This window comes from Condylura cristata, unplaced genomic scaffold, assembly GCF_000260355.1.
Source record: "Condylura cristata isolate star-nosed mole 26May11 unplaced genomic scaffold, ConCri1.0 scaffold00008, whole genome shotgun sequence".
NCBI classification, from domain to species: Eukaryota; Metazoa; Chordata; class Mammalia; order Eulipotyphla; family Talpidae; genus Condylura; species Condylura cristata.
Window position 1 is genome coordinate 21,786,907 of NW_004567109.1, and position 26,440 is coordinate 21,813,346.

Consider the following 26,440-nt stretch of genomic DNA (forward strand, 5'->3'; position numbering starts at 1 on the left):
CTCAATTGGAATATCATCACTAAAATCATCACCTACCACACTCCTCCCTCCCTCTTTCCAATCACTGTGCATATACTGACTGTCTCCCAAGAAACTGAGATATACAGCTCTGTAGGAGGAAAAAGGAAGATATAGATTAGGTTCTCAATCTTGAGGCGTTAATATTCTAGTAGGACTGATGTCAGCTGGAGCAAATAAACAAAACAAAAACAACCAACTGCCTCTAGGGAAGAATTTAGGAGACTGCTTGAACACCTGGCAGAGAGGACTAAGTAGCATTCCCATACTGGACCTCACACCATCCAGGTTCAGACGGGGCTGTCAAGAACTGGTCATGACTAAAAGGCGGTTAACTACAGGAACAGGGTCATTCGATGAAGTATGACTCAGCAGTCTTTTCTACACAGCCGTGTTTTCTCCTTCAGGAAATATAGCAGAATGAATTAAGTGGTAGGACAGCAGTAACCCTGAATCTAGAAAATCTGGGAACCCATTTCTATAGCCTTTACCACTTGTTAGCTATGTTAGCTTAGAGAAGTCATTTCACATCTCTAACTCTCAATTTAATTATTAAACAACATTAACATTACCTATCTCTAGGATTTTGTGAAGATTATGTGATATGTAGGTAATGGTGTCTGATATAGAATGTGATACGAAGGTATTCAATAGTTTTTTATTTTAAAAGAAACTGATTTGCTTTGTCTGATCACATGCCTGAGTATCCACTCTGAGCAGTTAACATGGAATAGAGCTTTCCATCCATGGCAGATGTGAGGCTAGAATTCTGTCAAATGTGAATAACTTTCAAAGTCAAAATTTGCTTCTTATTCAATACTATCCTATTACTAATATTATCAACTACCAGGTAAACAGCTAAGTAGGGATGTCAACCTAGCCCTTCCCCAAGATGTACAAGAATCTCTTTCTGGGAAACCCACATATTTTTACCTACCTTACTGCCAGGTTTGGGACCCCTCTTCTTTGGAAATTTCAAAGGTTCAGTTGCCTTGGATGGGGCTGAGATGGAATGGGGACTGAGGGGCTTGGGTGCCCGGCCCCGCTTCTTCCCTGCTTTACGGCCCTTCGGCCCTGGTTGATGCTCCAAGACAGTTTCGGTGCTGCCGTGGATGCCAGGCTTCTCAGCGTTCACCTCAGATACAGGACAGGGGTTCTTTGGGATCACGACTGCAAGAAAAAAGATCATTCTGTCACCCCCTTCTTCCCACCTATATTCTCATACCAAACAGAGAACAAAAGATACACTACTTTCACTTGGGTAGTTTTATGTCAAGAAGCTAATTTCCTGGTATCTGACCTAAAAGTTAGGAAACCCCAGAGGAAAATTGAATTTAGATCGATTAGAATTGAAAGTTTTAAATACTTCGGGCAGAAAAAAGATATTAAAAATTTCTACAAGGTATCTAGTTAAAGCATACAAATGGAACATTAGTTCTAAAATGTAGTGGCTCATAGAATCTTACAAAGTTCTCCTGCCAAAAACAAAGAACTGAGGCTCAGAAGAGGAAATGATGCCTTTCCCAGGTTACACAAAAAGTTAGAATAAAGACTTATGTTTTGAAAATAGGTTCTGACAACCAATGTAGGGATTTCCTATGTCAATCTACTTAATTTGTTTTAGTGTGATTACTGCAGTGAGTAGTTAAGTATATGCATCTAATACTATCTCTCCATACCTTAAAAACCTTTGTTTCATATTACCTTTAAGGTAAAGTTCAAATTTTTTATCTTAATATCCAAGATCTCTTGTGACTTTGCCTATGGCTTCTTCTCTTAGTTACGATTAATGTTACTTCCTGTCACTCACCCCCATTTTCTAGTCCCACTGCTTTCTGAACACCAGTTCATTCATACAGATGGAGTTCTCTATTCTTCCTGATCAGACATTTATCAACATGCAGCTCCTTGGCCACCTCCTTATTGAGGCCTTCTCTGACACTGCGCCCTACTCAAAAGCAGTCAGTAGATATTTATGCTAGACTTTCAACTTTACTCCATTCATTCATCTTCGTAAATGGAAAACTCTTCACGTAAGGGATATATAATTAATTCTACAAACCGTGATTGTCACTTACTATTGGTTATGCAACTGTTCTAAGTCTGGGGAAGAGTAAAGAAAACAGACACATTCTCCCTCTAGTGGATGACAGAAAATAGACAAATAAATGGTATCATGGCAAGTAAATGCTCTGATTAAAACTGAAGCAAAATAAGAACATAGAGGGGGAGGAAAGTCCTTGTTGAGAAGTGAAATCTACACAGAACTCCCATATGAAATAAAGGGAAAGTCTTTGAAGTTTTGAGAAAAGACTTTTCCAAATAAGAGGACCTACAACAAATACTAAGATGCTAAGATAGGAACACATTAGTATATTTTAGAAACAAGAGTTCAGTAGAGCTAGAACTGAGCAAGCAAAGGGAAATTAGGTTAGAGAAATTAGGTAAGATAGTATAGGGCTCCTTCTCTATACTATAAGATAGTATAGGGCTTATTTCAAATGAATGTGAACTTATTCTCAGTATGAACAGATGTTGCTGGAGTGTTCTGAGGAGGGGAATGATAGGATGTGCTGAAAGGAACATTCCTCTCTGAATGACTGCCCTAGGAGGGAATGGGGACAAGAACAGAACTAGGGAAACTAGTACTAATTATAGTAGGCAGGTAGAAGACAATATTTCTTATGCTTTTAGGTATAATGCAATAGATCGTGGCAGTACGATGCTGCCTATGCAAGGGCTGGAAAGTTACAAGATTTGTGGAAGTAGAGATTCATGGTTGAATGCCCAGGGAGCAGGTATAGGCTGAATATTAATGAAGGAATCAGGAGCACTGCCAGTAAGGGTGCTTGAGTACATCAAACAGCCCTTGCTGATACTGCACTTATCTAAGGTGGTGACTGTCAACTTGAAGTTGCAGGCCTCAGATAGAGGTAGCTGGAGCTTGGGCTTGTGGGGAAGGTCTGAGCAAAGAACTTGATGTTCTTTCACATAAGCACATCCTGCACAACTGGCTTCTGCATGTATGAAACACTTGTCCCACTCCTGGCCTGAGGCCACTGCTGAGACAACATTCACTTGCAGCGCTCACTGCCTCCAATCAGAGTTTAAAGCGCCTATCTTATAGAAGCCTGCGTGGAAGGAAGGCACAGAGGACCAAATCTTAACCACTAGGCCACCAGGGAAGGCTCAGCACTTCAAGGCTTCTGAGAACAGCCTTAGCTCTACCTTGACCAAACCCCTCTCCTGACACAATCCCTGGGGAAGGGACTGAGGAGGGCTACAAGGGAAGTAGACTTTTACTGGCAGCACATGTAGACCATGAGAAACATGTCTCTCATTCACTTCTGACTGCAATTCAGAAAAAAATTCAGAGAGAAAAGGTATGCAAAACACATATCAGGGGAAATAACATCCAGAATCTGTAATAAAAGACTAACAACACAACTCTCCTATTCCATTAAAACCCTAAGTAATGAAATGTCAAACACTACCTTAAATTTATGAACCATAAACTCCACTACCTGCTATGTATCCTACAATAGGCCAGGGAATTTAGTATGGGCAAGGAGATAAGTGATTTACTTTGGAATTCTTGCTATCACATGACAAGGTGCTGAGTTCTCAGCACATGTTTGTAAAATAAAGAAAGGAAAAAGAAAAACTGAATAGAGCTTTCCTTAACCTTTTAGTAATAGCTTTCTTCTTCCCTTTTCCCTTAAGGCTAAGCATAACAATCTATGCCAACTGACAGAAGTTGCCCTCTCTGACCTGAGAGATCTGAAAATAAACTAACCAATTATATTTAACATTCTAAAAAATCAGGTCATGAGGTTATATGTGAGTAGCTAGTAGTGATATTAGTTTTCATACTAATTTAAAAGCTTCTTAATAATGAATTTGAGCTATCCTGAGGGAACCAGGATTTGGAACTTCTTCCCATCAGGAAGTCCTGTTCTGTCACATTCTAACTTAATTATCCTAGTTGGGAAAAAAAAAGGGACAATGTCAAGGGACGATGGATCTAATTCTAGTTCTATACTTTATAGTGTAACCTTGATTTTGTCATTTAAACACAATTTTCTTCTCATTTTATTAAATGCAAATAATTAAACCATTTAATGACTGTCCTACTTCAGAGAAAAAGAAGAAGCGGGAATATTTGCCAACACATTTTGATGCTACTAATTGACAGAATTAGAACTTACTGAATAATACCTTGACAATAATTTTGTATAGCTAGTTTCCTGTAATCTTTCTAACAATCTTGTGAAGGCTAACATTATCATCTTCTTTAACAAATGAGGAAAGAAAGTCTCAGAGAAGTGAGAAGTAGCAGAATCTGTTATGATTCTAGCTTTAGGAGCCTAAATATATTATGCTCTCTCTTAGGAGCTCAGGAAGTTAAAATTCATGTTAGTTAATAAATCAGTTGCAAAGTTAGTAAATACTAACTTTTGTAAATACTAAGTAAAGTTAGTAAATACTAAGTGAAATCTTGCCAATTACCTAAGGTTAAAATCCAGCATGGTATGATTCTTTACCTAGAGAAGCACAATCTTAAGAAGGTTAGTTAAGTTTTTATAAAGTCAATCACAATTCAGTGGGTAAGGACCTGGGTAGAGAAGATACAAGTGGAAAGTGAGTAAGAGTACTTCAGTATGTAGACAGACCTAAAGCTGTGATAAAGCATGGTTGTATGAAGACATACAGGTAGTTCTGTATGGCTCAAGTCCATAAGGAGAAACAGTTAAGGTTAGAAAGAGATGCGATGGCCAGTATGTCTGGCCATATGATATTAAAGGAACTTTCCAGCCAAAAGACAGAGAGGGTACATGGCCCTTTTACCCTTCCTAATGGCAATGGTGAAGTTCATTATAAAGGTAGAAAACACACCTAAGGCAGTGTAGTAGCTCACAAATATGTAGACTGGTTTCCCTCCCTTGAAAAACTTCTGGTCTGTGCATGAAGGCTTGAGATTCCCTTGGTCATAATAATGACGAATAAATATTGCTGCTATGAAACTTTAAGACCAAGAATGGAGAAAGGAATTACTTTATACATGGGTGCCCCCAATGTTGATGTTAATTTTTCTTAAAAGCATCTAAGATTAATCAAATACCTCCCCTGAAAGAGGTGGCATATTATTTGCAATGGCAGTATGGACAACCATGAATAAAATGTTATAGGGTGTGTAAGCAGCGGTAAGTACTGGCAATTAAAACAATGAATTTTAAAGTCTTGACTATAAAGCATGCATCATTATTTCTAATAAATAAGGCAACTGAAGCTTGAGTAACTGGCCAAGGGCACAAAAGTAATGAGGCAGGCCTGGAATTTAAATTCAGGAAGTCTAACTCCAAAGTTCTTACTCTTTCCATCATATCATACAGTTTTTCTCTTACTAACTCAAGATCTATTCATTTAGTAATTCATCCAACACATATTCTACATTGAGAATCTACTGTTGCTGCTTTCTCTTGGGGTTGGGGGAGGGTCTTGGAGAGGTCCAGCCACTTGTGAAAGTGGTGTGTGGTGGGGCAGCTCATGCCTGTACTAATCCATTGTGAACAACTTCCCCTATGAAAACTATCATATTTAATTTTCTATGGCTGACCAGCTGGTAATTACTGGTCTGGAAAACAGACTTCTATTGTTCAGATATACAGTTAAGTAGATATTAGTGCTTTGAAGGATATATCTCACACTTTTTATACTTCTTCTTCTACTCTCAACATATATATCAAATGCTACCCTACAGTTGCTAGGGTAAGAATGGGTCCTGGAATTTCTGGTAGATTTCACTGAGCATTTATTTCCAAATTCACTGATAGAAATGCTTACATGAGGCCCTCCCTGGTGGCGCAGCGGGTTAAAGCACAGCACTAAGAGGCTAAAGCCACTTTCGCATGAGTTTGATTCCTGCCTGCTCCCGAGGTGACCACATGGCGTGGCCCGCCCGCTGCTCCCCTCAGCAGTGTACTTCGTGGATCTGCCTGTTCTGCTCCCCACTCTGTCTCTGGTGAAGCCTCTCACCGCCCCTGAGCCTCTGGCCTGTATCCCAGTTCTGTGTGCACAAATAAATAACCCTTTAAAAAAAAAAAAAAAGAAATGCTTACATGAGCTCAAACTTCACAATTCTAAAAGTACTTTAACAATCATTAACTCAGTTGATATACATAATTATCTCAGACTTACCTAGCTATAGCTAAACCTCCTTTGAGGCATAGAAAAGTAGAGTGTAGTATAGTAGAAACAACAGTTTGAAGTCAGAAATCCATGGAATTTAGATTTCCAAAATCCTTGCAAATCACTTAACCTCTCTGAGTGATTGGTTATTTATGAAGTCTAAGTGAGATAAAATGTAAGTGCCATGTCTTATATGATTTACACACTCAAAAAGTTTAGTTCTTCCTTTTTGAACCTTGGTTTCTACATTTGTAAAACAACTTTATATACTATAAACTCCATGGGAAGGGGATTATGAAATTTAGAGATATTTATAGACAATCTATCAAAGTATTAGCTACCACAACTGAGATATGTGCTTGATCAATGTTAATGCCCTTTCTTATTAAAATACACTCATTAACATCCTAATCATTACTGTAAATGGTTGTTATTATAAATATAATTCAAATATAGTACAAACTGGCAGACACTCAAACTATTAAACATTTTTGTGGCCTACATTATTTCCCACAAAAAATCGTGAATAAGATAAGACTCCACAGCATATTCTTATTGGCCATGTGTATATGAAAAATTTCAGTTTCAAGGCAGGTGTTCCTGTTTCTTTATAGCATATTATATATATATATATATATTTCTTCTTCACTAAAATAGTAGGGACAGAAAAGTTATTATGGGGAGAGAGGAGGAATCCTCTTATTTGATGAAAACTTTTATAGAGGAAAATACTCAGTTAATTACAACTTGAGTATTGTGGTAAAAGAGAATTGTAAAAGCACTTTCCAAATCTTGTGAAATACCATGTCTAGTCCTCAGTATTAAAAGGGGAAGGGGTAAAAACACACACACACATACAAACCACCACTAAAATATACTCTTATCTAACATGACCATTGCATCCTGAAGTTTGGTTTGACTTGTATTGTGATGATATAAATGGGAACATTAAGCATTGACCATGACTGTATGAGAATATAAAAATAGAAAAAAAAGCAACTGCTTATCTGGAGCAAGCTAGGTCATAGCTTAGCCTAGGTCATAGGGAAGGGCGAGTGCAATCCATTCTACAATAATTAGACTATCCTTGAGGTGTGGCATTCACTCTGTGTAACAATGTAAACTGAAATGGATCAAGAAGTAAGTCCAATAAGATGAGGGGTTTAGAAACTATCCAATAGTAGAAATATCTGATGAAAAAATACCTGGAAGGACAAGAGTATAAGAACTATCTAAAATGGTTTCACATAAAACAAGAAACAAAATTATAGCCAGTGGAAAGTTGGAGAAAGCAGGTTTCATCTCATAATAAAAAAGAACATTTGTAGCTATTAGAGTTATCACAAGTAGAAAGCTACTCTGAAAGGTTATAATCTCTTGTCTCTGGAAGAATTTAAGCAAGGGTTAGATTCTAGTAGATGCATTCAAGGTTAGTTCTGAATTAGACGGTAAGTTGAATTTGATGACTTTAGGGGTTTCCTCTAAGAAACTTGTAAAAAAATAACCTGGGGGAACCCATGTGGTTTATCAGTTTCCTGCACTGGGATCTTGTTTTCATTTACAGTAGTATATCGTTGGCCTTGGCATAGCAATTTAGAGGATGTGTTCTTTATTAACTTTTGTAAACTTGGCTGGGTTCAGCTATGTTCTGCCAGTTGGGTTGATGCCAAAACTCAACTCCATTCCTCTAAATTTCAGATCACTTAATACAGCATGGGTTGCTTCCTGTTCCTAGCTAACTAATTTAACAGTTTCTAGTCTCCATATATAGCTCATTTTTTCCCTCCTGACTTTATTCCCCGAGCATGAATAGAGGACCTATGTAACTATAAAGACATTTCATATTTTCCTGGGGATTTTTAAGGCTATTAAATCTCTAGAAGGAACAACACAGAACGATAATAAAACCATGCATGATGGGACCAAAAGTTGACTTTAAAAGTCTCATATTACTGAAAATCAGGATTCAGGGACAATTTCACCAAATGGTGGGTTATAGCTTCTTAGGGGATGGTCTGCTAATGTATCTGGTCAAGCCTAGTCAGAGAGGAAGCAAAAAAGCACATGGTGATAAAGCACCTGCTAGTCGAACAAGCACATCCTAGCTTTTCTTAGCATAACACAATGGAATCCAAACAGTGTACAAACCCTTGCTTTATTGTCATTTTTTTTCTTTGCTCTGTTTGAGTTTGCCAAGTTTTTTTCAGCTTCTTGGTATATATGGCTTTGTGAGTTTTCTTCCCTAGTAAGTCATTCCTAACATTCAGAAATTCTCATTTGCAACTATATTTTCTCAAAAATTCACCTAGGAAATTAGGGGAAAAATTTATTAAACTGATAAGAACAGACACTACACTTGATCTTAGCCAAAGGGCCAAGAAGCGATGGGAGGGGGGAGGAATTTGTAACAGAGTTTTATCAACATAGACTTTTATTACTGGTTTCCAATATGACTTTGCTAATATCTATATACATTTGTTTAAAATAGGGGATTTTGTAAGTTGATATGTATTAATGCTGGCACACAGTATATGTTAAAATAAAACCTTGCCAAAGAAAATGACAAGGGTCTAAGTGTTCCCAAGAAAACAGCAGGTACGGTCAAATTTATAAGCTGACACGTCATGTCTCACTATTTCCAGGAGTCTGAGAGATGCCAATAGTTGATTACACATGCCAAACTTGCTACCATTCTCAGGCATCTGTGGTTGGTGAGGGTAGCTGAGCAAACTGGACAGAATCAAAGGGGAAGTTAGAAGAGAGGCATGGGACCTTATTTTTCTGTTCTTTAAGCAGATATAAATAAAATCCGTGAGAGAACCCAAATACCCTACTTCATAATTTTGTGCCATTCATTTCATTTCCTTATCATATCATCTTTTATTTGTGTAGCATAAGCACACAATCAAGAGAAAAATCATTTGTGGGAGTACTAGTTTATTGCACAAATCAGTCATAAATGTTTATTTTATTTAAATGCCTCTGTGTGCAGTTCCCTTTTTGTGTGGTATCTGGGATTTTAATTCAGATATAACTAACATGTAGTGAGTTTATATTTTGTGTTACATGGTGCTATGCACCTGCATATATATTTTCTCACTGTAATTACTTCATTAACTCAAGAAGCAGGCATTTTTCTATAACCTTCACTGAGTCTAGAACTAGTCTATGAGGTTGATCTACATCTGGTAGACAGATGGATGAATAAAGGCTGGACTATCTAGACATGATTAGAATACAAGGTCAAAGCTTCAAGATAACAGAGACAAGAGAGAGGAGAGGAGGGAAGGGGAGGGGAGGGGAGGGGAGGGGAGGAGAGAGAGAGGAGAGGAGAGGAGAGGAGAGGAGAGGAGAGAGAGAGAGAGAGAGAGAGAAGGAAATGGTATATTAAATAAAGGCAAGGCCTAGACCTAACATATGAGTGTAAAAGGGAAAACAGTCATGTAGTCATGTGGCTGTCTTCATGGAGGATACCAAAGAATTTGTTTTCCTTATTAGCCAACATGCCCACACCTTTTCTGACATACCTTTTCAACATACCTTCTCAAGCGACAAGAGGGGCATAATGGTCACTATAAGCTCCCTGAAAAGAGGACATTTTCCTGTTTGTTGTGGACTTCTTAGCATTTGTACACTAATGACCAGAAGATAGGAAGGGAGGAGGAGATAGCATTTCCAGAAAGAGAACAGGCTTACATAGAGAACATCTTGTTTTGTGAAGTGAATTGAGTAACCACATTTTTTCCATATTGTATCACTTGCTCTTTAGCCAGGACACTGAGATGGTTGAGGTTTTGCTATTACTGAATGTTATATTAAAGGACCAACTGAGACAGTACAAGGTTGGGGACAAAGGAAGTGCTGGAGGAAACAACCTGGTTCCTGGAATTATGACAGAAGGACCTGGTCTGGAACAGCCATTTGGAAGAAGATTTTTAGCTTCTAAACCTGGTCCTTCTGGTTATCTTTAAAACCAAATCAAACCAAACCAAACCAAACCAAACCTATGGTCACCAGAAAAACACAAAAGGGAAGAAGAAAAATGGTCAGCAAACTCCCCTGGAAGCACTCCCACAGTGAGTCACAATTCTAACCAGCATGTATACGGTCAGTGATTCCTGGACACAGACACTCAGCTCTTCCGAGTCCTGAGAACGGCCTGCCCAGCTGCTCTAGATTTATCTTGTTTTGATCTCAAACAACGACTCCACTTTCAAAGCACCTCTCTTGCTGCTGTGTCCACAAAGATTTTTATCTCACTGGGCTTGTTGAAGGGATGGCCAATGGCTTTCTTATACTGAACCCTAGGGCATTTATTTATTGAAGAATACAGAGAAATACCACTTTACTAAGCCAAGAAATTGGTCTCACCAGGTTCCCCTTCCCTGCCATTTCAAGTTCCCTCAGTGCCACTATCCTAATTAAAGCAACCATCATCTCTCTCCTGTCAAGGTACCATGGCACAACCCTTTCTCCATACAATAGCCCAAGTGGTTTCTTTTTTTTTTTAAATAACAGTTTCATTGACATGATTCAGAAACCATAAAATTTATCCTTATAAAGTATACAATTTAATGCTTTAGATTTAGTCATGCAAACAGCATCTCTATCTCATTTTAGAATATACCCATTACCCTCCAAACTCCTCCTTCCTCATTTACTTACCACTTCCATTCCCCCTAGCCCTTGACAACCATGAAACTACTTTATTTCTGTTTGTCTATTCTTGATACTTCACCTAAATGCAATCATGCAATGTGTGCATTTTTTCTTGTAACTGGCTTCTTTTTACTTAACATAATACTTTTAAGGTATATCAATGCTATATCATATATCATTATTTTTATTGCCAAATAGTATTTCATATACTACATATCTATTTATCTATTTACTTATCAGATGATGACCATCTGGTCCATTCCAACTTTTGGCTAATTATGAGTAATGCTGCTATGAATGTTCATGATACTTGTGTGTGGAGTTATGCTTTTTATTCCTTTAGGCATATATCCACAATAGAATTGCTGCATCACAGGTAACTCCATTTAATATCTGGAGTAACTTCCAAACTGTTTTCAAAGTGGTTGCAGTCTTTTACATTCTTACTAACAATAGATAAGAGTTCTAATTTCTTTAAATTCTTGCAACAATTGTGATACATAATCTGTCTTGTAATTGTAGTCATACCTATGGATGTGAAGTTCTATCTCATTATGAGTTTGATTTGCATTCCCTTACTGAGTAATGATATCAAGCATCTTTTCAAGTGCTTATTGGCTATTTGTATATTTTCTTTGTGAAAGTGTCTATTCAAATCCTTTGCCCATTTTTTAACTGGGTTATTCCTCTTTTTTATTGTTGAATTATAAGTATCTTTTGTATTCTGCATATAAGAGCTCATGACCTTCTAAAAATAAATCAGATTTTGTCATTCCTCTGCCACAGTACCATAGTGACTACCTACTATATTTAGAATAAAATGCAAAGGCTCACACTGGCTTATAGGGTCTTATGTGATTTTACCACTCTCCCTGTCAGATGGCATTTTCTTTTCCTAGATGACTCTTCTTGTCATTCAATTTAAACTATCACTTTTCCAGACAAGTTCCTAAAAAGAAATTGTGTCTGAAGAAGCTCTTCCTCTACAAAGAACAAGGAAACTTTGAGGGGTGGTGGGGAGGGGTTGATGGATATGTACATTACCTTTATGATGCTAATGGTTCATGGAAGTATACATATTTTAAAAATCTTCAAACTGTATACTTTAAATATGTGCCATTTACTTTACTTCAATTAGATTCAATAAAACTGCTAAGTGAAAAAAATCCCTTTATAATCACACTTTTGTTGTCACTATATTGTATTTTATTTCCTGATGAGGAATTATCCAGAATCATCAAATTACTACTTAATTTGGCAATCTCGTTCCATTAGAATTCAGGATTCTGTAAGGGCAGGAATACTGCTCATCTCTGTCACTGTGTGGGCTCACAAATAGAGACTCCATAAATACTTGGCTTAAGGAATGAATGAATATGACAGAGTTAGGAATGAAAGGGTGACTCATGAGTCCCTCAGATTCACCAGTACTTTTATATGTAAGAGGACAAAGAATCTTATTATTTCCTTTATAAAGAGCAACTATCTTAAATTTGATCCTGGATAATTTTAAATATTATCAACTGTTTACTTAGTCTATGGTACTATTCCAGGACTTTGTGTATACTTTCCCATAGGTAGTGGTTATTTTTTTTATAACAGTATTATAGTAGTTTAAATATAACATATTACAATGAATAATAACAGTAATAATATACATTATATAGTAGTTGTATTAAATGTAATATAGTATATAATAGCAACAGTAATACATTAAAAACATTTGTTTAGCACTTACTATTTGCTAGATATTATGTAAGTATTTTACCCATATAATCTCATTTATTCCTCACAATAACTTTATGAAGTAGGTATAGGTATTCTTTAACAGATGAAGAATTTCATGTTTGAGATATGAACTAACTGCCCAAAGCCACACAGCTGGTAAAAGAGACTGGAAAGTAAGCTTAAGTTTATCTTACTTTAAAGACTGTGCAATTTCTATTCTAGTGCTTTAAGTATTTTTAAAAAGTGTTCATATATGAAGTCCTTAAGATGTGTACCTTGAGAATGGTACTACTCAAACTCCAAAACGGGCTAGAACAAAAATAAAAGCTGAAAAGCTCGTTACCTGAACATCAGGATATTTAGAATAAGGAATTTTTACTTTATCACAAATTCCATGTCTAGCTTCTTTGACATTTTATCCTTACTATTTCTGATTACTCTTGGGTAAACCACCACGTTTCCTACATAAATTGCTGGCCCTTGCTCCTCTGCTTACGAGGGAGGTTTACTGGTGAAAGTACGCAGACCATGAGAGGTCTAGGTAATTTCTTCATCAACATGGGTTCTGGTTTCAAGAGCTCATAGAAGGGCCTTTACCTTTAGTGCCAGGCGGCTGTAGGTTGTCTCCAGTCAAGGAACACCAGCCCACAGGGAAGATGTCCCGGGAGTCGAAGCGGCACCAGTAGTCAAAGGCCCCTCGCCACCCATCAAAAGTGACAAGCACCTCTGAGCCCCGAACCTCCCCAATAGTGGCTGGGCAAATGAAATGAGGGTTCTTCCTGTCCACAGCTTCTAGCTTCATTCCCATTTTGAAGTAGTTGTGGGGAGGCGATGGTGGTTCCTAGATGAGAAACAGAAATATGCATCCTAGACGTAGAGAGAGGCCGTGTATGCCAAAAGACTGCTACTTCAAGTGGTGACTAAAAAGTGACTGTTAGCTAAGATTTATAACTGAGGATGAGTTTTTCTTTTAAATGAATTTCAAAATATACCAATGTATTACTTTGATACTTCTAGTATTCTGACTCAGATCACTCTTTTTAGATATAAAGGTAACAGCTAAAGTTGAAGCCCTTTGTTCTCCTCCCCAGCTCAATTCCCTATGTATATTGTTGTATTTTATTATATCTCACATACCCATTTGCATACTTTAAAATTTTATGTAAATAGCATGTTGCTAGACTTAAAAACAATCTATGTCTGACTAAATTGATGGGCTTAAGTTCATTTCTCGTAAGTGATTTATTTAAATTTATTGCTATGATTATATTGCCTACATTTCCATTTGACTTATTTTTTTAGGTTCTTTACAATTAAATGAATTTTCTTTTTCTCCTTCCATTGATTCTGCTGTTAGCATTCTATTTACTGTCTTTTAGAGGACTGCTTTAAGAGTGTATAGTTGCATATCTGTTACAATTAAGTCTAAACTGATCTTTTATCACTACTCCCAAGAACCTTCAGAGTATTTTAACTATTTTTTAAAAGATTTATTTATTTATACATATAAGAACTGGGGTAGAGGTCAAAGCTGTGGGGGTTGAAAGGATTCACCAGAGACCGAGTGGGGAATAGAAAAGGCAGATCTACTGAAATACACTGCCAAGGGGAGCTTCTGGGGAGGCAGAAGAAGTCTGTAGCACCATATGGGTCACCTCTCTCCCTGGCCAGGTACTGAACTTGTATTGCAGTGTCTGTGAATAGCTTCATAGTGCTGTGCTTTAATTCTGGCGCCACCAGGGAGGCCCCAATAGTGTTTAAACTATTTCTGAATGAAGAGGTATCTGATTATTTAGTTTCATGTTGTTATACTGCCAACTAATCACTTTTTTATTACTGGTTTACAGTAACAAGACTTGATTAACTTAAACTGTTACCAATCTTTCCTCACCATTACTTCTTGCTTCTTACTTTCTGGGGTCAATAACTTTTTTCTTGAAATATATTCTTCAATTATTCTTTCAGTGGATAGATACTGGTAACTACTTGTACTGGTTTATTTGAAAATGATTTCACATTCATTCTGAAATAACATAAAATAGATAGAAAATTTGAGTTGGTGAATTATTTTTTCTGAGCACTCTGAAGATGCTATTCTGTTATTTTTGGCTTGTATAACTGCTGGCTTGTCAAAAAATGTGCTGTCAGCCTTTGAAGGTAATCTGTGTGACTACCTGCTCAGACCTTTCCTTCTCACTTTAGTTATACCAGGATGTTTAAAAAATGTATTTATCTTTATTACACACACTTGAAAATTCTGGCATTAGTTTTTCAAATATTATCTTTTTTCTAATTTCTTTCTAGATTTCATGTTCAGCATATAATGGATTTGCTAATATTTCCTTTGACTCTTTTTAATATTTTCATCTGTTTAATCTCTTTATGTTGCATGCTGGGAAAATCCCTTACACAGATGTTTCCGTCAATTCTTCTTTACCTCTGTCAGCTGTTTATGTCATGTTTTTATTTAATGGTTAAGGTTCAGTTCTAGACATCCAATTTGGTTTTTTCAATTTTTATTTTTTAAAATAGTGTTTTATATATTTTTTATTCTAAAAACTTCTCTTTTCATTTCTTAGTCATTTCTAAATACTTATAACCTCTATCTGATATTTCTATTATCTAAATAATAATGAGCATATTTGTTTGTTGTGTCTATTGAGATTGCATAATGTTTGCTTTGTTTTTAGAGCTTTTGAGGGCTTTGTAATTCTGAGCTGAATGCTCATCTTCAGTGGGTCTTCAATTTGGGGACTTCTGACTACTGGGTAAACACACTAGAGAGGTCTTTTTGTTTTTCTATATACAATTTTGGAGTTCTTGGGTAACATGGGCAATATATCTGAACTGGTGGTTCAATGGGAGAAGAATATGTTATCAGAGGTGATGACTGCATCCCCAACCTTATCCAGAGATACCAGCAGATATTCTTCCTCATCAATGTGATAATCTTTTCACAAAGGAGTAAACATTCAAGAAATATGATCAGGCTTTATGTGGCAGTTTCAGGCCATTTCTTCTGACTTGAATAAGCCCAAAGCCTCAACTTCTATTGTGACTGTTAAAAGATAAGCTCCTTGGAAAATAAGACTGGGGAAGCCTTTTAAAGTCCCTATGGATTCAGTATATATATATATATATATATTTATCCTTGTTTTCCTTCTTCATTTGCCTTCTGGAGAGTTTTCTTGCTTTCTAGTAAGCTCAGCAAAGCATTTAAAGGAGTATTTGCTGGTACTCTGAGATATCCTGTATTGAAAGGGTTTTAACTTCCCCACTACATTACATTTTAGAAATCAGAGTACTTTCAGAGTTTAGGTTTAAGTAGCAGCACAGGCAACCCTAACTCAGTCCTCATTTATTATAACTCTAACCTCACTAAAGAATTCAGCTGAGAGCAGAATGATGGACTCATCTCTTGAGAAACAAGGAAGACTAAATACCTGCTTTCGATCTCAGTTCCACCACTTACTAGAAATGTGATCTTGGGCAAGTTCCTCATTCAAAAATATTTGTTTAACAATTAAATAGAAATAAAAAATTTTATTTCATAAAGTTAACTGTGGGTATTAAATGAGATAGCGTATATAAACCCCAAACATATTGTACACACTCAAAAAATAGTCTTCCCTTCTCCCATATAGACTATATGAAATGCCAAGATTTAGAACAAGCATGGCGATTGCAGATTTATAAATACACTTTATGTTTTACTAATAAACACATTTTAATACCTTAAGAGACAGACTTCTACTACACAGATGAGATAAAAGGACATAGCTTATTATTAGCAGAGCTGGGACCCAAAAACCAGGAATCATAAGTTACAGTGTAATATTCCTCAGGAGATAATTGCTGTTCCAGTAAGTGCTAAAAAAAATTCTGCCAAAGTAGGTTCCAAGAAAGCATCTCAGTACAGAAATAGAATGAAGATACTAGAGGTGCAGAATAGAAGCATTTCACCTTAAGCAGTTTAGAGTCGGTGGCATTGGGGGGGGGATACGGTACCTTGTGGAAAATCCTGATGGGAGCCATCTCTGCTCCATTTAATGTCTTCAAAAGAAACATGGGCCAAGAGGAGGCATTCAGCCGGAATCCTGTAGCAAACATAACGGGCAAAGGATAAAAAATATGTTTCAAAGGGAATGGTGCTTATCAAGTTTTCCCTTGGGACTCCAGCTACTCCTGCCACAACCTATACTGTGATAGTTACAGAATCATAGACTGTTAGGAAAGGACTTAAAGGTTAAATAGAAGAAATGCCTCATTAGACAGATGAGGAAAATGAGGCATATAAGAGGGAATGTAATTTGCCCATGGTAATGTTGCAAAGTAGTGGAACAGAAACCCCAGTCAAGTGCTCTGACTCAGAGATACGCATTACAAAAACTACATCATAATGCTTAAAAAGCCTTCCTTGAAAATCCAAAATAGATGAGATAGGATTAACAAATAGTAGGAATGGGAAAGGGCATATAACTGCTTAAGAAGAAAGGGAAATTTCAAAACAAGTAAATCTTCTTGGTTTGTCTCAGTATAAAATTAGTCACTACTTCTCTCTTTCTTTCTCTCTCTCACAACAGACACATACACACATTGAGTAAAAAACACTTTTGATATTCATTTTTACTTAAACAACTAAGGAACAGTTAGGATGATGAAGATAGAAGGAATCATCCAATCCAAATATATTCACTTCTAAAAGAGTAAAAAGCAGCCTAGAGAGGTCGTCATTCAGCAAGTAAATGCCAAAAATAAATGCCACTTAATTAATTAATCATAAAAATAAAGTTATTATCTTAGTAAGGCCTTCCAATCAGAGCTCTGCACACTTCCTTCTACTTGCTTCACCTCTATCCGGAGATGACAAGATCTAGTGGCTTTTCATTTCTCCTATATAACTTAGCTTTCCCACCCTGACAAAAGGCTAAGCCACATCAAAGGTGCAGGCAGACGTAAAAACAGTATGTTATTCCCTGAGCACTTTACCTCAGGCCAGACACTGCATCACTTTCCACTAATTTACTCAAGACAACCCAGTGAGAAAGATACTATATTTTAAAAGAGAATAAAGTAAATTGCTTAAGATTTCAAAGTGAGCAAAAGATAAAGATAGGATTAAAACTCAGGTAATTTGACTCTTTGCCTGCCAACTTAACTACTATGTTAAACTAACAATATTCAGGTAAAAATGCAAAAGAAGAATCACCTTTTGGGATTAAGTATTAATTAACAACTATAATTAAAGGGGAAAGAGTGAAAAAAAGAAACAAAAACAGAAATAAAAAGAATGACCACTCCACATAATATAAATTTTATTATCAAAGCTGGCTAGTGATAAAGGCCCAACTTACCAAGTTCAGGGGATTTGTTAGGATAGTGCATTCATATTAACAATGGCCACAGCAATGTAGATCTTTCTATCACTTAATCATAAACTGCTATCACATTTTTGCTTGTCTAACCTTTTTTTTGTTTTGGAAAAAAACACTAATTCTCTGTGATTTGGTGGGGCTGCCTATCACAGGGCTCTTCTTGCCACTCTATTTTCTTCCTGTCATATGGTAATGACCAATTTCCATTAATATAAACCTCTGCCCTGAGTTCTCTTATATTTTCAACAGCGTTACTCCACACCTCAACTTACATGTCAAGAGATCTTAGAGTAAGTTTCAAACAGAAATTTTTGCTACCTTCTCCAAGGTTGTTCTTTCTTCCAGTCATCTCATCTCAGCTAGCAGCATCAGGTGCTCAGACCAAAAAGCCTCAAAGTCACCTTTGATTGCTCTCTTTATATCACCCTTCAAAATAGTTACCAAGCCTTGGTGGCTCTTATATCTACTATACCCTAAATCTAATAATTTCCCACCAGTCTATATTTCTTACCCACTATGATACCAATCTAATTGTAAGCCACAGTCAAACTTTGCCTGGACATGGCAATAGTCTTCTAACTGGACTCTGCTCTGCTCTTATTTTTTTGCCTCTCTATTGTCTGTTCTCCTCATAGTGGCCAAGGTGTAATATATAATGTAAAAATATTTATATCACTTTTATTCTTATATCCTAAAACACATTGTACATTTTAAAACTTTAAGTATGAATTATTTGGAGTTTACATTACTTGGCGGTTGCCTCCTTCTAACAACTCTTTTATCACTTCCCTACTCTTTCCATTCACTGGTTTTTCAAACAGTGTTTCAGCTCCAAATACACTTCTCTTTTCCTCATATCTTTAATAGTTCTTTATTGAAACATCACTTCCTCAGAGAGGTATTCCTAGACTACCATGCCTAAAATAGCCCCCTAAATGCTGCTCCCTTCCAATTTATCCTTAGTTCTAATCATCACTTGAATTTTTTCTTGTGAACTATGTATCTTTTAAGAACACAGTATAAGCTTCATGAGAATTTTACTGAACAAAGGATAAAGCTCCACTTATTGAGTAGGTGTTAGAGATTGTTGGATGCTTTATCATGTTATTCCATTTAATCCTCTCAAAAAAAGTGTTTAATAAGCAGAGCTTATCAATAATCTGGCAGATAAGGTAATTGAAACTCAAGGTTAAAAGTCAAGGTAAAGCAACTGAAGGAGCTTTACTGAAGGTTAAAGTCAAGGTGGCAACAAACTGAAGTAGTATGTGGCTGTGCTAATATTAGTTAGGTCTAACTTTGAATCCAGGCATGCTGCCAAGTGTTTTTTCCTTACCTAGGCTTTATAAAAAAATATTTAGAAAGAACCAGTTGTAGTTTTCAGGTGTTTCCAAGAATGCAAGACTAAATACGTCAGAGTTCAGTTATTCAAAATAACAGTGACCTGATGCTATTTCTGTACTTAAATGTAGAGCAACAGGTCTGGAATCTAATCATAGTTCGTGCCCTCTGGTGGCAGGTTAAAGAACAGCAGGAGCCACATGTGGGCCCATGCCACATCCTACAATTATTCTATACATTATGGTACTTGCAAGGTTTGTGAAGTTATCAGACTATACGGTTGTTAACATGACTCCGTGGCACTCCCAAATCATTCTCTCCTCCAAGATCTTTACATACATATACAAATACATGTACAAAACAACACAACTGATTCACTACACAACTGTACAACTCAACTTCCCTTTTCGTGCTTCTGTATTTGTCAGAGGACACTGAACCAAAGCAGTGTGTTCAAACCAAAACTAAGCTGTTGCTGTTACTTAAAAATTTACAGAGAGGCGCTCTCTCTGAGGAAGAAGTGAACACACAGCTTGGTGGTTTGAAATGGACTTTTTTTCCCTTTTATTTTCTATATATCTATTTACATTACTCTTCATTTTATAACAATGTTTACTTATCCGCCCCCCCCTCCTGTCATCACCATAGCCCCCCATTCCTCCCTCTGATCCCATTCTGTCCCCTTCCCTGTAGGATCTCTGTTTGTAACTGTTTGTTCTTGTATTGTTTTGTATTGTATTAACAATACACTTTCCCCTCCCCCCATCTTACTTGGGTCTCAAATTCCTCTTATAAGTGAAACCATTTGATATTTTTCTTTTTCCTTCTGACTTATTTCACTGATCATAATCCCTTCCAGCTCCATCCATGTTGTTGTGAATGGCACGAGTTTATCTTTTTATGATTGCTGAACAGTATTCTACTGCATACATATATATATATATATATATACACACCACATCTTCTTGATCCAATCATCTAGTTTTGGGTATTCGGGTTGTTTCCAGGATTTTACCTATTGTAAGTAGTGCTGTGATTCTTTCTTTCAGTTCTAATAAAACTCCTTTACTCCCATTCCTTGCTATACTCCCATATTGACTCTTAGACACAAGTAAATTCATATTAATTTAACTGGGTTGGGGTTTGTGAATATTTCTGAGACAAGCATAGATATACATGGTTTTTGGCATTATCCAACTCCAGTGCTCTTGCTGCAGGGAAGAAGGACTTCAGTATCTTAAACATTTTCTTAATAAAAGCAGCATTTAAGACACCATAGTTAAAAGTATTTGTCTCTTGTCCCCCTCCTATTCACCCTGTTCTGGACATATTTCTATGCAGTTTGAATTTCTGTGACAAGAAGATAAGCTATGTGTCTTTTAAAAATTCTTTTTTGCTGACAGGCCTGGAAGCTATTTAGCAAATGAGAACACTGATCTGTGGCAGGAACATACAAAGGGTTTCTTTACCACATATACACAGAGCATGTGACCAAGTTTGTGGAGGAGGCAGTTTATACTGTGATCCTGACACACTTGACTGGGGTCCCACTAGAAACTAGCTCCTCTTCTAGAACAGTAACTCTAAACTTGGATACTGGAATTCCCTGGTGAATCATTAAAGAATACATCAGTTATATATCACTCATTCTCATTTAACTTATCTGAGATAAGGTCTAGGCACTGAAACCTTTCAAATTCTATTTATGAAGGTAACATTGGTTTAAAACACTTTATGTGATTTAGGGGTACAGGTTCACACTTCTATGTAATCACACTCTGCCTACCACCAAAGCTCCAATAATCCTCCATAAGAATCCACTGGGTCCTCTCCCCACTTTGCTCCTATCTCCCAACCTCCCCTATGAGAGCCTCAGTTATAGTCAGATTTTAAAGGTTAGGACACTGAAATTTTTAAAAACTCCTACAATAATTATAACTGAAAGCCAAGTGTGAGAACTAATGATCCAGACAACCCTGTTTAGAATAATCAGTCTTGAGTACTAAAACAGGTTAGTAAAACAAAGTGTGAAGAAAAGATTGGCAGCACTGAGATAATTCTACCATCTGAAAATGATCCTACCTTCCCATTTTTTTTCCCCAGAGGACTCTGCAAGGGAGTAGTGAACGTTCCTCAGTGAACAGAACACACATATGCACACACATACACAAGTCATACAATATTTTAATGGAGAAGACTGCTCTTCTAGAGTAATGCTTCCCCAATATAGACCAAATTCGTTAAGAGTCTCGGGAGAGCCATTTGCCATGCAGAATCCCAAGCCCCATTACCTAGAGATTCTGATTCAGCAACTCTGGGGAGAGGTCCAGAGGAGGCCTGGGGAACATGAACACACACACATATATATGTATAATTATTTAAATAATTTATTTAAATTTTTTTATTTTGAAAAACTTAAACCTAGAGAAAAGTAGCAAAAACAGTACATGAGCAACTATGTACCCTTCACCTAGATCCAACAACTAAAAACATTTCGCTACATTTGCTTTCCACATCTATCCACATACTTTTCCCTCTGAGTTAGGCTGAGATTCAGAGAAATTGTGACACTTCAACTCTAATTCATCATAATTGTCCCTAAAAACTGCAATGCTATCATATCCAAAAAATTTAATTGAAAATATTCACAATTGTCCCACAAATATTTTTTTATTGATGTTTAATTTTTTTAAATACAGGATCCATTCAAGAATCACATATTGCATTTGGTTATCATGTTTCCTTTAACTTAGAATAGTCTTTTCTCTGTTTTTCATAAATTGATTTTTGAAAAGTCTGAGCTAGCTACTTTATGGAATATCCCACAATTTTGATTTTTTCTGATTGTTTCCTTACATTACATTCATGCTAAACAGTTTTGACAAAAAACACTATAAAACGATGTTTCTTACTGTACTATTTCAGAGGAATATCAATTTAATTATTGATGATACAAAATTTGATCACATGCTAAGGGGTAAACAATTTCTTCATGGTTATTTGCCTTTGTAATTAACAGGTAATCAGTGAGGAGAAACCATTAGACTATGTGAACATCTTATTCTTCGATAAGCTTTCTTTTACCCACTAGTTTTAGCAGTCATTATCCTTGCCTCAATCAATGAAAATGATGGTTGCAAAACGGCAATTTTATTTTTACTTATCTTCAGTCATTAAAGTAACATTTAACAACATACTGGAATACATTCTAGCTTATCATTTAAGTATATACACTAAATTGTAACTAAAATATACACATATGCATAAAAATAGGCCAACAAGTAAAAGTGAAATGTTAACAATGTTTTTCCTTGATAGTGGAATTATATATTTACTTGCCTTTTGCACATCTGTAACTGCTACAAGATTACTCTGTAATAATAAATAATTTTTAAAGCAGGTTGAGAATAATTCAGTACTATGCAGCCATAAAAAGGCATGAGGAATGTCTTTGTAGAACTAAGAAGTCATCTTTAGGATGTATTGTTAAATGAAAAAAGGGAAGGTTTAGAAATATTTGTACAGTAGGCTTTCATTTATATAAGAAGGTAGGGAGATACATGTATATGCACACATACATTTGTTTATATTTTAAAAAACAGACTACAAGCTTAAAGAAATTGGTTAGCTATGTTAGGGAAAATGAACAGGGTGAGGGTATGTCACTGAATATGCTGTCTTTTATAGATCAAATGATACAACACATATTCAACTAAAATTCCCTTGTTATGAAGAAAAAAAGAAAAGAACTCAAACATGCTCAGTAACCATAATATTGTGCTAATATTGTTATTCTGAGACTACTGTAGGTGTGTTGATGTATAAAGCAAGTGAGTTATCTAATTAGAAATGTGGAGAATCAGGATTTTGTTGTGATACAAAGATATAGACTTGAGAAGTAAAGATGAAATAAGCAAAAGTAATATTGTTATGAACTACAGTAGGATTTATCAATATGAACTAATAATTTATTTTAATTAAAAAAAAAGGTAGTTCCTATCTCTCTTTATCAAAAGGACCTAGAAAGAAGTTAACCCAGTAGCACTGAACACCTTAATGCTCAGGTTATGGTCTCTAAATATCACTTTCCACTTTAAAAAACCTAGGTACCTAAAACAAAGTTGACTCCATATATGGGGAAGCAAATGTATAAGATGAGATGGAGCATAGTGAAATTTAAAAAAGTTAACAGTGCTATCAAATAATAAAGAGTTACAAGATAACTTGAGCCTCTTATGAGATCAACAACAATTTATGAATCAATAAGGACAATTAGTGTAATGGAATGAAACACATCAAATACGTATGAATCCTTCAGTTTAGATCCTTAAATAACTTTGGAGAAATTACTATTTAGGAGAAAGGCACTAAAACAATTATTATTTTGAAAGATGGCAAATGAGGAATCAAGCATATGCATAAACTATACCTTAGAGTAACCAAATGACTGATGAAAGTTTATCTTAATAGATACACTCCATTTAATTTATGAGGATATAATGGTAAAATTTAAGTTCCCCATTTTGCAACCATAATGAATTCATGGATCTAATCATGGGTGAGCAGACTCCAGTCAGTAGGCATTTCACCCATTTTTGTAAATAAAATTTTATTGGAATAAAGCCTTTGCTATTTGTTGATGTATTGTCTGTGGCTGCTACTGCATTACAAGGACAAAGATGAGTAGTTCCAACAGAGAACATATGGCCTGCAAACCTTTACTAACTGACCCATTAAGAAAATCTGTCAAACTCAGCTCTAGACCACAACAATGACTGCTACATTATAAAATGACAACTAGATCATATATTCTTCCAAATAGAAGTAAACACCACCACCTATGAAATATTTCTTACAAAAAAATTAAACTAGATCAAGTGTCTACATGCAGCTACTATATTTAAGAGAGGATAGAGAAACATGTTAACTGATTCCATAGAGATACAATCATCAAAATCTAATTGTGGGAAATTGTGAAGACAAATGACTTAGGTCTTTTAGCAAATAAACTGTAAGAAAAAATAAGAAAGCAAAAGAGAACCTATAGATTAAGAAAAATTCAAATGACATTAACCAACTGTAATATGTGAATCTTATTTGGCTTTTGAGTCAAAGAAACAGAAAAAGAGAGAGAGAGAGAGAGAGGGAGAGGGAGAGGGAAGGAGGCAGGGAGGAAGGGAGGGAGAAAGAGAGCGCGAGTGAGAGAGGGAGGGGAGACAAAAAATTGGGAAAATTTAGATGCTGAATAAATATTGATATTAAGGAATTGTTATTAGTTGTTTACATGTAATGATTTATTATGTTTTAAAAATATTATCTATTAAAGATACATACCAAATATTTAATGAGCAAATTGGGCAGGAGAGGGTAGGGGGGATATACCAGTACAGATAAAACAAAATTGTGTTGATATTAATAATATAAAGGATGCATTAACAGTGTCACTATCCTTTCTACTTTGAAGACACTTGTAATTTTATATTATAAATACTTTCTAATAGGGAAAATGTTAAATATTTAACACACGGAGAATTTTTTCAAATGATACATGCCTTTTAATGCTCTATTAATCTAGCACAAAATCCTAAAGGGAGCACTGCCCAAAGCCCATAACCCATCTCTCTATATCCTCCATTGAAATTCATTGCATCATTAGTGACTGACAGTAATTGATGAGATGGGTTAATCACTCAGGTACATTGAGGTCATAAAAAAAAAGTGAATCTGATTTGGAGAAGAAAAATCTAGGGGTTAGTTTAAGCAAAATGTAGTATTAAGAACTTTATCTAATTTTGATTCCGTGAGAAATTCTAAGGAACAAGGGAGGAAGGAGATAAGGGACCCTTGTAACATCTAAAGGAAGACTTTTTTCCTCACCTTTTGTTACTATAGGATTTGGTAAAAAGTTCTGTGGCATTCAGGTACATTAAATAATCAGCTTTCCTTCCACTCTCTCAGGGTAAATGGAACTGACAAAGAAGGATGAAGGATATGGTTTCTCATTAAAAAGGAGAGTGAGAGAAGCAAATAATAAGAGAACACAGAGCTGGAAGTGTCCAGACATTACAGCTCATTTCACTTGGAGTGGGCCTTTCTTTTGGACTATATGAAACAGAGGGACAAGCAAGGCCCTAGTGCTTCCACAGAGGACACATAATTTTGGGGTGATAACTAATTGCCTAGGGAAAACTTGGGCTTATTTACTCACCAAGAGGAGGCTGCAGCATACCCCCATTCTTCTCACAATTCCCAATCGGCTGGATTTCAGATGAGTCAACCAGCCTCCAGAAGTCATTCTTATTGTCGCTGCCATCAAGGCGGAGACGGAGGCGAGCACCTGTCAATCCAACCACTGTGGCAATACAAGTAGAGGTGGTGTTCCTGGGATCCTGTGCTTCCAGTTTCATGCTGATCTTGAAATCGTTGCTTGGAGGTGTGTAGGACTGAGAAGAGCAAGCCACAGGTATTAGGTAGACTAAGAGTAAAAAATACATTTAGTAAGGATATTAAGAGATGGAACCGGACAATTTATGCCTTGGATTCAAATTGGTTGCAGACAAGGCAGGGACATCTGCCTGGAATTATTTCCTAATACTTAGGAGGGTTTTGTGCAAAAGAAATCCTGGAAGGTAAGATGAAGGGGTAAAAATTACTTTCCACTTCAGTATAAAATATTGACTATAGCAGTTAAGAAAAGAACAAGAGTGTCTCAAATAGTCCTTATTTAAATGCTTTCTCATTTAACTTTTCTAACACTCTAGCCCTCTAGGACTTCATAATACTTTCTTTTTAGGATCATTACATTGTATTAAACTATCATCATCTTAGAATTTCTTCACTGAGATTTCAGTATATTGGCTTGCATATCTATCACACAGAAAAAATAATGGGGGTTGATTTTTTTCTTATTTTGACATAAAGTTATACATTAACTGTTTTTTTTAAGCAATTTTAAGTTTTTAAAATTGTTAAGGTCATACAATAAACTATGCACTCTGATAAGTTTTGACATATGTATATACCCAAGATATCATATATATATATGTGTGTGTATATGTGTGTGTGTGTGTGTGTGTGTGTACACACACACACACACACCATATAAACATTTGAAACCATTACACAATGAAGAT

General features: G+C 36.0%; 1 protein-coding gene across 7 annotated transcripts in view; it reads right to left on the reverse strand.

Moving 5' to 3' along the window:
- SCMH1 (sex comb on midleg homolog 1 (Drosophila)) overlaps positions 1–26,440 on the reverse strand; it is a 75,987-nt gene that overhangs the window by 19,795 nt on the left and 29,752 nt on the right. For 6 of the 7 annotated variants that reach the window (XM_004678859.2, XM_004678858.2, XM_012722646.1 and 3 more), the window contains 4 exons: positions 25,516–25,750; positions 16,603–16,691; positions 13,192–13,435; positions 956–1,188 (listed from right to left, as the gene is read on the reverse strand). In XM_004678859.2, coding sequence (XP_004678916.1) covers positions 956–1,188; positions 13,192–13,435; positions 16,603–16,691; positions 25,516–25,750 — 801 coding nt within the window. Of the gene's footprint in view, positions 1–955; positions 1,189–13,191; positions 13,436–16,602; positions 16,692–21,598; positions 21,645–25,515; positions 25,751–26,440 lie in introns of those variants that run through there. The other variant, XM_012722649.1, reaches the window with a different exon arrangement.